Source organism: Mesoplodon bidens, assembly GCF_964165515.1.
Source record: "Mesoplodon bidens genome assembly, chromosome: 2".
In the NCBI taxonomy this organism is placed as follows: domain Eukaryota; kingdom Metazoa; phylum Chordata; class Mammalia; order Artiodactyla; family Ziphiidae; genus Mesoplodon; species Mesoplodon bidens.
Window position 1 is genome coordinate 35040683 of NC_138177.1, and position 13914 is coordinate 35054596.

General features: G+C 39.3%; 1 protein-coding gene across 1 annotated transcript in view; it reads left to right on the forward strand.

Annotated features, from left to right (window-relative positions):
- The window catches only part of BRINP2 (BMP/retinoic acid inducible neural specific 2), a gene marked incomplete at both ends in the record, with an annotated part of 51824 nt that overhangs the window by 16280 nt on the left and 21630 nt on the right, over window positions 1-13914 (forward strand). Inside the window, one exon of the mRNA XM_081218154.1 lies at window positions 13673-13863. Coding sequence (XP_081074280.1) covers window positions 13673-13863 — 191 coding nt within the window. The remainder of the gene's footprint in view (window positions 1-13672; window positions 13864-13914) is intronic.

A 13914-nucleotide genomic window follows, 5' to 3' on the forward strand; every position in this document is an offset into this window, starting at 1 on the left:
GTCTTTACTCCAGTGATGCTTATTATGGGTCTGAGGCTGAAAGGGCAGCATCTTACAGCTTCATGGAAGGAACAGTTCTCGTGGTGAGGGCAGAGATGCAAGAGAGAGAGTGGAGACATGCACTTTGGGGCCCAGACTTGGCACCTGTCACTTCTGTCCATGTTCCTTTGTCCAAAGCAATGTCACGTAGCTAAGCCCAGTATCAATGGGGGAGGGAAATAAGCTCCATTCATATGAGTGAGTGATACTGCAAAGTTACATGTCAAAGGGCATTCTAATACAGGCAAGAATGAGGATTCTACCCCACTGACATTTGCAAGATTGTGGTGATGACTGAAAAATATGTAAAGCATCCAGTCCCATGACTGGCAACATAAGGACTCAGTAAATTGACACTATGATGATAATTATGATGATACTGATGTGTTCAGATATTGTATCCTAGTGTACTCTTGGTGGCTCAGAACACATCTACTGGATTGTGTTTAATTTTGGTTGTCATCTTCAAAAAGAAATACATTGACAAACTAGATTGCAAGCAGAGAAAGTTAAAGCATAAGGGCCTAGAGATCTGGGAACTATATTGAAGGAACTAAAAATCGTTAATCTAAAGAAGAGTAGCCCATATAAAAAGTAAATACACCCAAATACCAGAAGGGCTATCTCATTGCAAGAGGAATAAACTTGTAGAATAATGGGAGGAACTGCCAGTCAGGGGGAATTCTCCTGAGGTTGAGTAGGTAATGGGAAGCCCATGGATGTTGGCTGGGGAAAAACCTGGCATGGGCTGTCAGCTTGCTAGGCAAAGACAAGCACAACGGGAGGTGAAGACTAGTGAACAAAGCAATTTTCTCCACAGTTAAGAAGATGAGCTGGGGGCTTCCCTGGTGGCGCAGTGGTTGAGAGTCCGCCTGCCGATGCAGGGGACACAGGTTCGTGCCCCGGTCCGGGAGGATCCCACATGCCGCGGAGCAGCTGGGCCCGTGAGCCATGGGCGCTGAGCCTGCGCGTCCGGAGCCTGTGCTCCGCAAAGGGAGAGGCCGCAACAGTGAGAGGCCCGCGTACCACAAAAAAAAAAAAAAAAAAAAAAAAAGATGAGCTGTGGGGAGCAGGTTGGGAGGTCAGGGCAGACCTGGGGTTTCTGTGCCTCAGAAAACACAGGTCTCAGCTCCCTTTTCAGTTCCTTCTGGCCTCACAGATTCACTGGCCCTTCATTTCAATGTGTCTGCTGTACATCCTGTTGATTTACAAACACACCACTCTCAACACCCTCTCCAAGCCCCTGAGCCTGTCGGGCAGTATGAGATTCGCCAAAGAATGATCTCTTCCTCCTCCTTTAAGCTTGAGTCTCCCCTCCCCATTTCTCCCAATCAGCCTTAATTAAACTGTTTGAAAGCTACAGCTTGATTTTAATTAGAGCAAAATTGGGAAGATTAGAATGAAATTGGCCAATCATTGTTTACGGGCCGTTGTTTGAGAACACAGCAGGCTGCTAAATTACCTCCATGCCAGGCTTCTTGAATTCTTCCAGTGGGTGGACCGGGGCACTGGGGCATGGGGGGAGGGCTGGCCTTCTTTCTCCTCTTGTGCCTCCTGGAGTTGCAGGGGCCGAGATATTTTTACCCAAATGCTCCTGGATCAGAGCCTTTCTGCCTGGGGATTTCTCCCAGCCACAGTGGTAAAAGAGGCAAAAGAATTTCCAGGGAAGTATGACAAAGGTGTACAGTGGTCTTTGAACTTGAGCACAGGTCATAGACAAAGACAGAAAATCATCTGTGGCGTGGTGTGGGTTCTCATCAAACTCTACCACTGATCAACTGAGACTTGGTCCCTTTTTTCAGTTTCTCCGTCTCTTCATTTGTTAACTTCTGGAAGGTTCATAGTTGAGTAGTAATAACTCCACTTCCTCTTTCTTGAGGTCCTTGCATTGATAAAATTGTTGAGCTTGTGTAAAAATTGTGTGCAATTATTTTTTAAAAAACTAAAGGAATGCTTTACACCAATATAAGAGATTATGGTTTTATTATAACTTCTTTTTACAGCTCAGATTAATCATGTCTTATTCATTATAGCAGTAAAGACTCTAATAGACAAGTACATTATAGTAATCTCTGGCTGAGATGGAAATCTCCTGATGATGTGCTGTATCTAGAAATACTGCCTTCTGTACAGGAGCCAAAGCATGATATATCCCTCAGCTCTAAAATTTCCAGCTCAAGAACATGAAACCATCTTAGCTGTGTCACTGAGGTAAACAACTGGCATCCCTCAATGTATATGTTGGCTTTGGCTATTTTCCTTCATGTGAATTATCTAAGGCAAATATGAGCCCTATGAAAAAGAAAACATGGTACTGTCTTAGCTTGGTGGATGGAGTTCTATGAAGAGAGCATTAGCCCTGGATGCAAGGTATATTGTTAGAAAGATGAAGAAAGAGAAGGTGCCTTTCCTAGAACTCTTTAGGGAAATCAGCAGTCCAAGTCTCAGTGTTTATTGAGACTCCTGCATCAAATTGGTGAGTGAAGCTAGTTGGGAAAAAACAACTCTCCAGGAGAAAGGTGGGCTCTGAGAACAAAGACAGTTGTATTTATCTAGTACTGGTTGGTATGGGAGAAATTTGCCAACGGTCATTGGTTGACAGTTTACATAGACAAAGTCAGGTCACAGTAAAAATGACAAGAAACCTATTTTTGTCCTTGGCCTAAGGCCAATCCATCTTTTTGCCTCCAAAGTTCTTAAATATTTTATTTAATGACCTGTCCTGTGTCTCCCTTCATTTTTCAAGGAAAATCAGTCATATTTTTTTTTCTTACAAGTATGGTTCATATCAAAACAACCTTTTAGAGGATGGTAGCTCAGCCCCTTTCAGCACTAAAGGTTGGAGGGAGGGTACCTCCAAAAGACAGGTTGTTGGAAATACAACAGAAGACTAGAGAAGGGCGACATTCCCGACCACAACAGTCTACTCCTTCTGCCATTGTGTTTAAAGTAGGGCCTGGAGCTGGGCATCCTGGGCTCAGTGGTGGCCTTAGGACTTCTCCCCAGCCTCTCAGGTAGTACCAGAACCTCTTCTAGAACGGCTGCCTGAGTGAGCAGGTGATGACTGGTTTTCTCTGCTGGAGACAGCATTGAATCCTTCCCTGGTAAACCAGGCTGGATTCTAACTCAAGGGGCACAAATGGGCTCTGAGCACTCAGGGGCCCGACACTGGAACAGGATGGTGCAAACCTGCAGGGGTGCCACAGCAGAGCGCGGTGGGTCAAGCTGCATACTCAGGATACAGGAAATGTGATTTTTCCAAATGGCAACCATATTGATGGTCTCGGAAATGGGCCTAAATGTGTTTCCCACACAGAGAGGGAAAGACTTGTCTATTGGTAAGTTGGTAAAAATAATCTGGCTGTAAGCACAAGGTCTCAGTGCAACTACCCATACTGTAGGTTGCAGTGCTCATTACTACTAGGTTTCAGCCTCATTGAGGTATCGTTTTGTTTTTGCTTTTAAACTATGGATTTTTATTTTTTTAATTTTTAAAATTTTTTAATGGAGTATAGTTGATTCATAATGTTGTGTTAGTTTCAGGTGTACAGCAAAGTGAATCAGTTGTACATATATTCACTCTTTTTTAGATTCTTTTCCCATATAGGCCATTACAGAGTACTGAGTAGAGAGTTCCCTGTGCTATACAGTAGGTCCTTATTAGTTATCTATTTTATATATAGTAGTGTGTATATGTCAATCCCAGTCTTCCAGTTTATCCCTCTCCCCACTACCCCTTGGTAACTGTAAGTTTGTTTTCTACATCTGTAACTCTATTTCTGATTAAACTATGGATTTAAAAAAAATACTCTCCTCCTTAAGGTTTCATAGGGAGGGAAGCTTCATGGGTCATGACTCTTCAGGGGGGCTGGATCAATGTTCTCAGTTTACAAGCCCAAAAAGTGGTTCTTCAGCATGTGGCTGCTGGAAAGCGCACCTGGATGGAAGCCCCCGGCTGTGCTCTGTCTTTCATGGCTGAGAGCACAGGACTCTGCCTGGGGGACTCTCAGTGGCAGTTTTTGTTGACCTCGTGTATGGTGGAGGAACACAATGCTGCAGGGGGTTTGGTGACCTTAGAGTCAATAGCTGCTACCTGGAGGCATTCCTTTTCATTTACATCTTTCAAATTGGGAACACCTTGTAGCCATTTAGTATTCTAACCGGAGACCCTTTTGCTTCAGATCCAGAGCTGGCCTGGTCCCCAAGCCCTGCTGAAGCTCCCATTGCCTGAGGCTTGGCATGGGGCTTGTTTCTGCCTTCCTGTCACAGGCCCCTTTGGATTCCGGAAAATCCCTAAATGCATGTGCAACCAGAAGCATCCTGTATTGGCAACCGGACTGTTAGTGTTTAGCAGTCTGGGACCGAGATAACTACGATCACTTCAGAATACAGACAGAGATTTTTTGTTATGTATAAAATATTCTCTGTGTCGGTGTGTACGCTCGCTCCTAATAACACACTGAATTTTACCCTCCTATCTGGATTGTACCTTTCCTAAACTTTGTTTTGATTATTAATAATTTTATGGGTATGTTAATCCTTTGGCAAAAATATTTGCGATTCACTCTAGGCTAATAAAATGCAATAGAAAGTGGCCTAAACTTCTGTTAATTGTAGCCCTTAACTGAAGCAACGTTTTGAAGTGCTTCAGTTAACAGCAGGCAGAGTCCACACTGGAGAGCTCTGGTCACCCTTGGTTTAACCTGTGAGCTCTTTACATAGTGACCTCTGTTGCTTTAAGGGCCCTTTCCATATGGCCTTCCCTAGTGCTTAAAATGTTTGCTTTCTCATACTGTCGACTGTGAAACAAACACAGTGGGAGAAGATTTTAGGAGAAATGGCTAAATTGAAATGGAAATTTACTTGATGTCTTAATTGAAACAAAGATGATGGCTTAATTGAAGTAGCATGTGTTAATATAATTGTTATATAGAAAACATCCTTTTCCTAGGGGAAAAGAGCCTTGATTATTTTATTATGAAAAAAAACCTACTAAATGAAAAATCGGAAATGAACGTTTATTATTTGTATAGCTCAGGCTGCCTTCCAGTATTGCCTTCTGAGGTTTTCAGTTGCTGGAAAGAACCAGGTTAATAAGTTCTCTAAGCACATTTTTTTTTTTTTTTACCACTCTGGCTCAAACTCCATTCACAGATGTTTCCTCCATTATTTTGATTCAGTGAAGGGCCCCAAAGGGCAGGCAGGAAACGGAGTGAAGTAGAAGAGAAAACCACTGGGTGCCCTCAGAGCCTGAACCTTCCTGCAGCCAGCTGAGGCCTTATGCCTAATTCTGAGTCGACACCCCACCGGTTTATGGAAGCGAGTTTTGTTTATTTGTTTTGGGAGGGTGTATTTCTCCACTGAAATTCTCCTACCCCCTCACTTACACACACACACACTCTCTCTCTCTCTCCCACTCACAAACTCGTGATTGCCCCTTTGACTTTCACGGGGGAGGTGGTATAACACAGTTGGTAAATACTGTGGATCCTGGGACCAGACAGCCTGTGTTTCAGTTCTGACTCTGCAACCTACCAGGTGTTACCTACTGGGCAAATTATCTGTGCCTCGATTTCCTTGTCTGTAAAATGAGGATAATTATATTTTACCTCTTATAGGGGTGTTTTGAATAGTATATTGGTTAATACTTGCAAGATACTTGGAATGCCTGGCACATGCTAAGAATTCATTAAATGTTAACCATTACTTTTTATTACTGGCTCATAAAAACCTTCCTAAGACAGTATCATTCATTTTCTAAGTCATTTGTTATTCTGTGTTATGATTTTCAGAGCAGCCATAGGAGCTGGAATCAGGCCTTTTATCTCTGATTCCTTGCATGGTACCCTGTGTATGGAGCTGATTTTTTTTCTAGGTCTAAATTTCTCCTCCTGCAAATGGGTATATTGAAACTACCTTCATCCGAAAAAGGTTTTGCTTTGGTGTATATATTGTACTACATTTTGGATATGCAGTACATTCCTGTTTTGTGTAGATAATTAAAGGAATTAAGTGTTCTGGGTAATGAAAATATCTTTTTTAAAAGATAGTAAACTTTTAAAAAGCATTAGAATGAAATAAAATACACTTAATCGAATATACACAAAGGAAAATAGTGTTATAGAAACAGCAATATGGTATTGACCTGCGTTTTGGTCATAGCTCGGCCACTTACTGTGTGACTTTTTGCAAGTTATTTTCTTAACTTCTCTGGGTCTCGTTGTTACTATTGTCACCATCATCATAGTTGTTGTTAATAGCACTGGGATAGGGTTAGGACACTAAATCTTGTTCTGGTTCTAGTGCCAAATGGTTATAGTGTTTTAGGCAAACCACTTCCCTCTTTGTTTCATCATTTTCTTATAATGTAAGAGGAATGGAACAGATGTTCTCACCTGATCTGCATGCTGGCATGTGGTGGTGCTACAGATGGATTATAGGGGTGTCCGTATATTGATCCCCTCAGCCCTTGGGGTGATTGGGCAGGGTCTGGGGTAGCAGGACTCCCTGTGCTTGTCTCCTCAGGCCTGAGAAGCCTCATTCATTGATCCCAATGCATCACATACAGAGAATTTTCTATGTACATGATAACATGAAAGAGGTTGGCAAATAGTATTCAAATGTTTCTTCTAATTCTAATAGCCCAAATTTCCCTCTTGGTAATGTTGTGACATCAGGCAAAATACTTAGCTTTCTGAGCTTCAGTATATTCATTCACTTGAGTAAGATACACTGAAAACTTTTGTTTGGTTTGGATAAAATATGTGATACAGTAAAATATGTCAAGTCTGATGTTGGACAAAGGAAGATGAAGACTGAGGAAAAGTACAGAACTCCAAGATTGTTGCCTCTTTGGGGCTCTTTAACACTATGAGTGTGGCAGAAATTGTTGTTAGACCTAGTATAGGGGATTGGAGCTGTTGATGTTTAACATCGGGTGTAAAGCACAGCAGAGTCTGAATGGGTGCTCCATACTTGCGGGACTTCAGCATGTGGACTGTGGACTGTCATTGGAAGTTGTCCATGTCCACTGAAGACAATGGAAGAAGATTCAGACTCAGTTTACCAAAGCATAAGAAAATACCTTCAGTGCCTTGATTTATATATAAAAAATGCACAAAATATGCCCATAAGTTACATTTTTATAAATCAAATCTAATTTTCTCATTGATATGTATACACACTTAGAATGCTTTTATTTCACATCAATCACTAATTGGTTGTTGCTTCTATGTATTCTCATCACTAACTTTTTTTAATCTAGTTTCAATAATTTGCAAGCAACTAAATGATTAGGAGAGCTGTGACATGAAATAATGGTTGTTTATTTTAAACAAATAAAATAAATGAGAGACTCAATCATTCAACAAAAATCTATTGAATATCTACTATTGTTCTGTTTTACAACATCTAGCATTGTTCTGTTGCTGTTGAATAAGACAGAAAGAATCAATTCTGACCTCACAGTGTTTATGTTCTAATGGGAGAGAAAGAGAATTAAAAAAATATATATGTCACGTAGTATAAGTGCTAAAAAAGATATGTAAAGCGGGGCATGGGGAAGCCGAGGTAGGTGTGCTCTTTTGGATGGGATGGTCAGGGAAAAAGCTTCTCATAGGAGATACTGTTCAGCAGTCCTGAATGAAGTGCACTGAGCAAGCAATGTGAGAACCAATTTTTATTTATTAGATTTAATTAAAGTGGGATTCACCTCTTTGGTAAAGTGGCCTTTCCTTTCAGTGAGGAGCTATCACCATTGTAAGAAACTGTGGAAAATGGAAGAATACCTGCCTTTTTCACGCCCTAACAAACTAAGTGATACAATAGAAATTCTTTGTTACTTAATGAAGTCTAGTTGTGGCCTACAACAAAGCAGGGAGAGTGGGTTTGGTGCCAGAAACAAACACCTTCACCAAGATTCATGTCAAGGAGCTTACTGCCTGTGTTTTCTTCTAGGAGATTTATAGTATCAGGTCTTAAGTTCAAGTCTTTAATCCATTTTGAGTTGATTTTTTTGTATGATGTAAGATAGGTGTCCTGTTAAATTCTTTAGCATGTGGGTTATCCAGTTTTCCCATTATCATTCCAATTATGTCAAAGGAGACTATCCATTCCCCATTGAATATTCTTGGCTCCTTTGTCATAAAATAATTGACCATATATGTGTGGGTTTATTTCTGGGCTCTTTTGTTCCTTTGACCAATGTGTCTGGTTTATGTCACTATTATACTGTTTGGATTACTATAGCTTTGTAGTATAATTTGAAGCAAGAAGTATGATACTTCCAGCTTTGTTCTTCTTTCTCAGGATTGCTGTGGCTATTTATAGTATTTTATGGTTCCATACTAATTTGAGGATTGTTTTTTCTATTTTGTAAGAAATGCCATTGGAATCTTTATAGGGATTGCAATAAATCTGTAGGTTGCTTTGGGTCATATGGACATTTTAACAATACTAATTTTTCCAGTCCATGAGCATGGAATATTTTTCCATTTATTTGTGTCTTTTTAATTTCTTTCATCAGTGACTTACAGTTTTCAGTGTACAAGTCTTTCATCTCCTTGGTTAAATTTATTCCTAGGTATTTTATTCTTTTTGATGCAGTTGTAAATGTGATTGTTTCCTTAATTTCTCTTTCTGATATTTCACTATTAGTTTATAGAAATGTGACAGATTTTTGTATATTTATTTTGTATCCTTCATCTTTACTGAATTTGTTTATTAGTTCTAACAGTTGTTGGTGGAGTCTTTAGGGTTTTCTATATATAATATTATGCCATCTGCAAATAAGGACAATTTTACTTATTCCTTTCCTATTTGGATGATTTTTATTTCTTGCCTAATTGCTCTGGCTAGTATTTCCAGTACTATATTGGATAAAAGTGGTGCTAATGGGCAATGTTGTCTTATTCCTGATCTTAGAGAAAAAGCTTTCAGCTTTTCACCATTAAGTATGATATTATCTGTGGACTTGTCATTTATGGCCTTTATTATGTTGAGGTATGTTCACTGTATACCCACTTTCTTGAGAGTTTTTATCATAAATGGATATTGAATTTTGTCAAATGCTTTTTCTACATCTATTGAGATGATCATATGATTTTTATCCTCTGTTTTGTTAATGTGGTGTATCACATTGATTGATTTGATGTTGAGCCATCCTTGCATCCCTGGAGTAAATCCCACTTGATCAAGGTGTATAATCCTTTTATTGTACTGTTGAATTCAGTTTGCTAATATTTTTTGAGGATTTTTGCATCTATGTTTATCAGGGATATTGGCCTGTAATCTTATTTTCTTATAATGCCCTTGTCTGGTTTTGGTATAAGGGTATGAGTGTCTTCATAAAATGAGTATGGAAGTTTCCTTCCTCTTCCATTTTTTGGAAGTTTGAGAAAGATTGGTATTAATTCTTCTTTAAATGTTTGGTAGAATTTGTCATTGAAGCCATCTGATCCTGGACTTTTGTTTGTTGGGAGGTTTTTGATGATTAATTCAATCTCTTTACTAGTAATTAGACTGTTAAGATTTTCTATTTCTTCATGATTCAGTCTTGGTAGGTTTTATATATATATATATGTGTGTGTGTGTGTGTGTGTGTGTGTTTCTAGAAATGTATCCATTCTCTCTAGGTTGTCCAATTTTGTGTATAATTGTTCATAGTAGTCTCTTATGATCCTTTGTGTGATATCAGTTGTAATGTCTCTTCTTTCATTTCTAATTTTATTTGAGTCTTCTTTCCTTTTTTTCTTGGCTAGTCTAACTAACAATTTGCCTTTTTTTTTAAACCTTCCAAAAAACAGCCTTTAGTTCCATTGGTCTTTTCTATTGTCTTTTTTAGTGTCTGTGTCATTTATTTTCACTCTGATCTTTGATATTTTCTTCCTTCTACTAACTTTGGGCTTAGTTTGTTCTTTTCTAGTTCCTTGAGGTGTAAAGTTAAGTTGTTTATTTAAGATCTTTATTTTTTCTTAATGTAGGCATTTATAGCTATAATCTTCCCCCTTAGAACTGCTTTTACTACACCCCACAGGGTTTTGTATTTGTGTTTCCATTTTCATTTTTCTCTAAATATTTTTTGATATCTCCTTTGACCCATTCGTTTTTCAGGAGCATGTTGTTTAATCTCCATGTATTTGTGAATTTTCTCATTTTCTTCTTGTAATTGATTTCTAGTTTCATACCATTGTGGTCAGAAAAGATTTGTGGTATGATTTTAGTCTTCTTAAATTTATTAAGATTTGTTTTGTGGTCTAACATATGATCCTGGAGAATGTTCCATGTGCCTTTGAGAAGTGTATTCTGCTGCTGGATGGGATGTTCTATAAATATCTATTATGTCCATCTGGTCTAACATATAGTCCATCTGGTCTAACATATAGTTTAAGTCCAATGTTTCTTTGCTGATTTCTGTCTGGATGATCTATCCATTGTTGAAAGTGGGGTATTGAAGTTGCCTTCTATTATTGTATCACTGTCTATTTCTCCCTTCAGATCTGTTAATATTTGCTTTACATATTTCAGTGCTCCTATGTTGGGTGCATAAATATTTATAAATGTTATATTTTCTTGATGAATTGATCCCTTTATCATTATATAATGACCTTTGGCTTTACATCTATTTTGTCTGAAATAAGCTACCCCAGCTTTCTTTTGGCTTCCATTTGCATGGGATATCTTTTTCCATCCCTTCACTTTCAGTGTATGTGTTCCTAAAGCTGAAGTGAGTCTTGTATGCAGAACATGGTTGGATCTTGTGGTTTTTGTTTGTTTGTTTGTTTAATAAACTGCTCTCTGTCTTTGATTGGCCATCCAGCCAATAAGAAGTGAGTTCAGGGCTTCCCTGGTGGCACAGTGGTTGAGAGTCCGCCTGCCGATGCAGGGGATGCGGGTTTGTGCCCCGGTCCGGGAGGATCCCACATGCCGCGGAGCGGCTGGGCCCGTGGGCCGTGGCCGCTGGGCCTGCGCATCTGGAGCCTGTGCTCCACAGCGGGTGAGGCCACAACAGTGAGAGGCCCACGTACAGAAAAAAAAAAAAAAAAAAAAAGGTGAAAGAAGTGAGTTCAAGCAACTGTTCTTTATGCTGCAGTGGGATTTGGGATAGAAAATATTTTGACAAATACCCTGTACTTTAAAGTTTAGCATTTCCTCCACAAAGGAAATAAAAGATAATGCATTATTATGAACTTACCTGCTTAGATAAATAAAGCCACACAGTGGGAATTTTAAAAGGCTTTGTCAGAACCCTGAATTATTAGTTATCCCTTTTCCTTTGTTTCCCTGGTAAAGTTTGGCACATGCCCCCGCTCTGTCTTAGTTTCTAGAATGATAGGGGAGCTCTATAGCCTCAAATGGGCATGGATTTTTATTTATTTATTTTGAATTATTTTATTTTTTTCTGTGGACTTGTCATTTGTACTTCATGGATTTGGGGGGAAGTTTAGACCAAGGTTTAGCCCTGTCATGAAGAGCAGAGTTGGGATGGGTGAGAGAGTTGAGAAGACTACATTTTGTGGTTTTCTAAGGCAGTGGAGCTGATCCTTACTAGTATAATTTGGGAGGCAATGGAAAACCCCTTTTTTACTAGTGGATATGATCATTTAAATTTCATCCTTTAAAATACAAATATTTCAGTGAGGAGTAAAGCATGAAGGTTAAAATTCCAGATGGAACTAGAAAGGAACTTTGCCATCTTCTAGAATAGAGCTTCTCAAAATGTACATCCTCTTAGTTCCTTTCAGGATGTCCATGCTGACATTTGCAATAAAGGTGCAAAAGCAATGGTGAATGAAACTGCTGGCATCTTAACTTAAATAAGGGCAGTCTCACCAAATGACACTAGTAGTCATGTATTCATCATTACATACCTAAACATACACACACATACATGCATGCTTAACTTCATGAATGTCCTTGAAGCAGTAAAATTTATTAATTTTATTGGATCTTGACCCATGAGTACATGTCTTTTTTAATATTCTGTAAGATGAGATGAAAAGTACATATAAAGCATGTTTGAGGTTACTGAAGAATGATGGTCTCAGAGAAAAATATATTTGTGATTGAGTTGTGAGTTGAACTAGCCACTGTTTTCATGGGACTGAATTTTTCTTGAAAGAACAACCAACAATCTATGGTTATTCAGATTTTAGTGTTTGGCAGACATTTTCTCAAAAAAAAAAAAAAAAAGGAATGAAGCAAGCCTGCCTCTTCGAGGAAAGTAACTGACAGTATTTGTTACCAATGATAAAATTTAAGCTTTCAAATGAAAATTGAAATTTTGGAAAACTTGTATTTGTCATCATGAGCTTGACAGCTTTCCAATATTTAAAGACTTTTTTCTTGAGATTTGTGGTGATATTAACAAATACGATGTTTTGATATTATATAATAAAAAGGGTCAAAATGTGGAAGATCTGAATAACTCAGTGGTCCCATATTTTCCAGATGGATGACCAATACATGATGTTAAAAATCATAAAGAGTAAAAAGATCCATTCAAAGTACAATATAGAACACTGGATTTTAATGTAACTAAGTATGAAAAGCTTATTGATATGGTTTCAGATTCCACACTGTAATTAACCTTTAAGAAAGTACATTTATTGAGTTTCGTGTGGTACCAAAGAAGAATATCCACAATTATCACAACAGATTGAACTCAGAAGAAAATATGAGAATGCAGCTCTCTTCTGCTAAGCCAGAAACTCGAGAGATTTGCCAAAAGGCAAAGCAATGCCATTCTTCTTACTAAATCTGTTTTGTTTCAGAACATACAGTGACTGTCATACAAATATGTTATTTATGTTATATATAATGGATTTATTTCCGTTATCTTTTTGTGTGTGTGTGTGTGTGTGTGTGTGTGTGTGTTACGTGGGCCTCTCGCTCTTGTGGCCTCTCCCGTTGCGGAGCACAGGCTCCGGACGCACAGGCCCAGCGGCCATGGCTCACGGGCCCAGCCACTCCGTGGCATGTGGGATCCTCCTGGACCGGGGCATGAACCCGTGTCCCCTGCATCGGCAGGTGGACTCTCAACTACTGCACCACCAGGAAAGCCCCTATTTCTGTTATCTTTAAATGAAATAATAGATAAATAAATTTAAATTTTCTCAGTTTTAATTTCTAAAGGGGTAATTATCATTAGATATAAGCCACCTAAATACAGGGACTCAATCATTTTTAAGAGTGTGATCGGGTCCTGAGACCAAAAAGTTTGAGAACTGTTGTTCTAAACCAACCTCCTGACTTTCAAAATGGGTAACAGAGGCCATGAGGTGACTCATCCACTGAGTTGCAGTTGTGACTAGATCTTGTTTCAGCAAACCACTTCCAATATTTTCATTGTTTGTTTTTCCCCATTACACTACTACCATGACTGCCTTCAGGTGAATAAGCCACTCTCCAATGGGAGCATGTACTAATGGAGGTCAGCTGAGGTAGGGCTTTCTTACCCACTGGGAATCAGAGACCAGAGGGCCTCTTTCAGGCAGTGGTCCCTGCATCTGCAGAGATGTATGCTGACAGGAGATGAGGGGGTGCAAGTGGAGGAAGAACATTACCTGCTTCCGATTTTATGCCTCTTGTTCCAAAATACAATGAGCTTTTCCTTGTCCCTCGACTTTTCCTCCAGGGAGTTTGCACGTTGGAAAGTGAACAGCCTGGCTCTAGAAAGGAAGGACTTCTTTAGTTTGCCATTGCCTCTTGCCCCAGAGTTTATCCGGAACATCCGCCTCCTCGGAAGGAGACCCAACCTGCAACAGGTCACCGAAAACCTGATCAAAAAGTACGGCACTCACTTCTTACTTTCTGCCACCCTTGGAGGTAAGCAATACCACGATCCTACACTCATTGGTTGCCAGCTCATCGAAAATA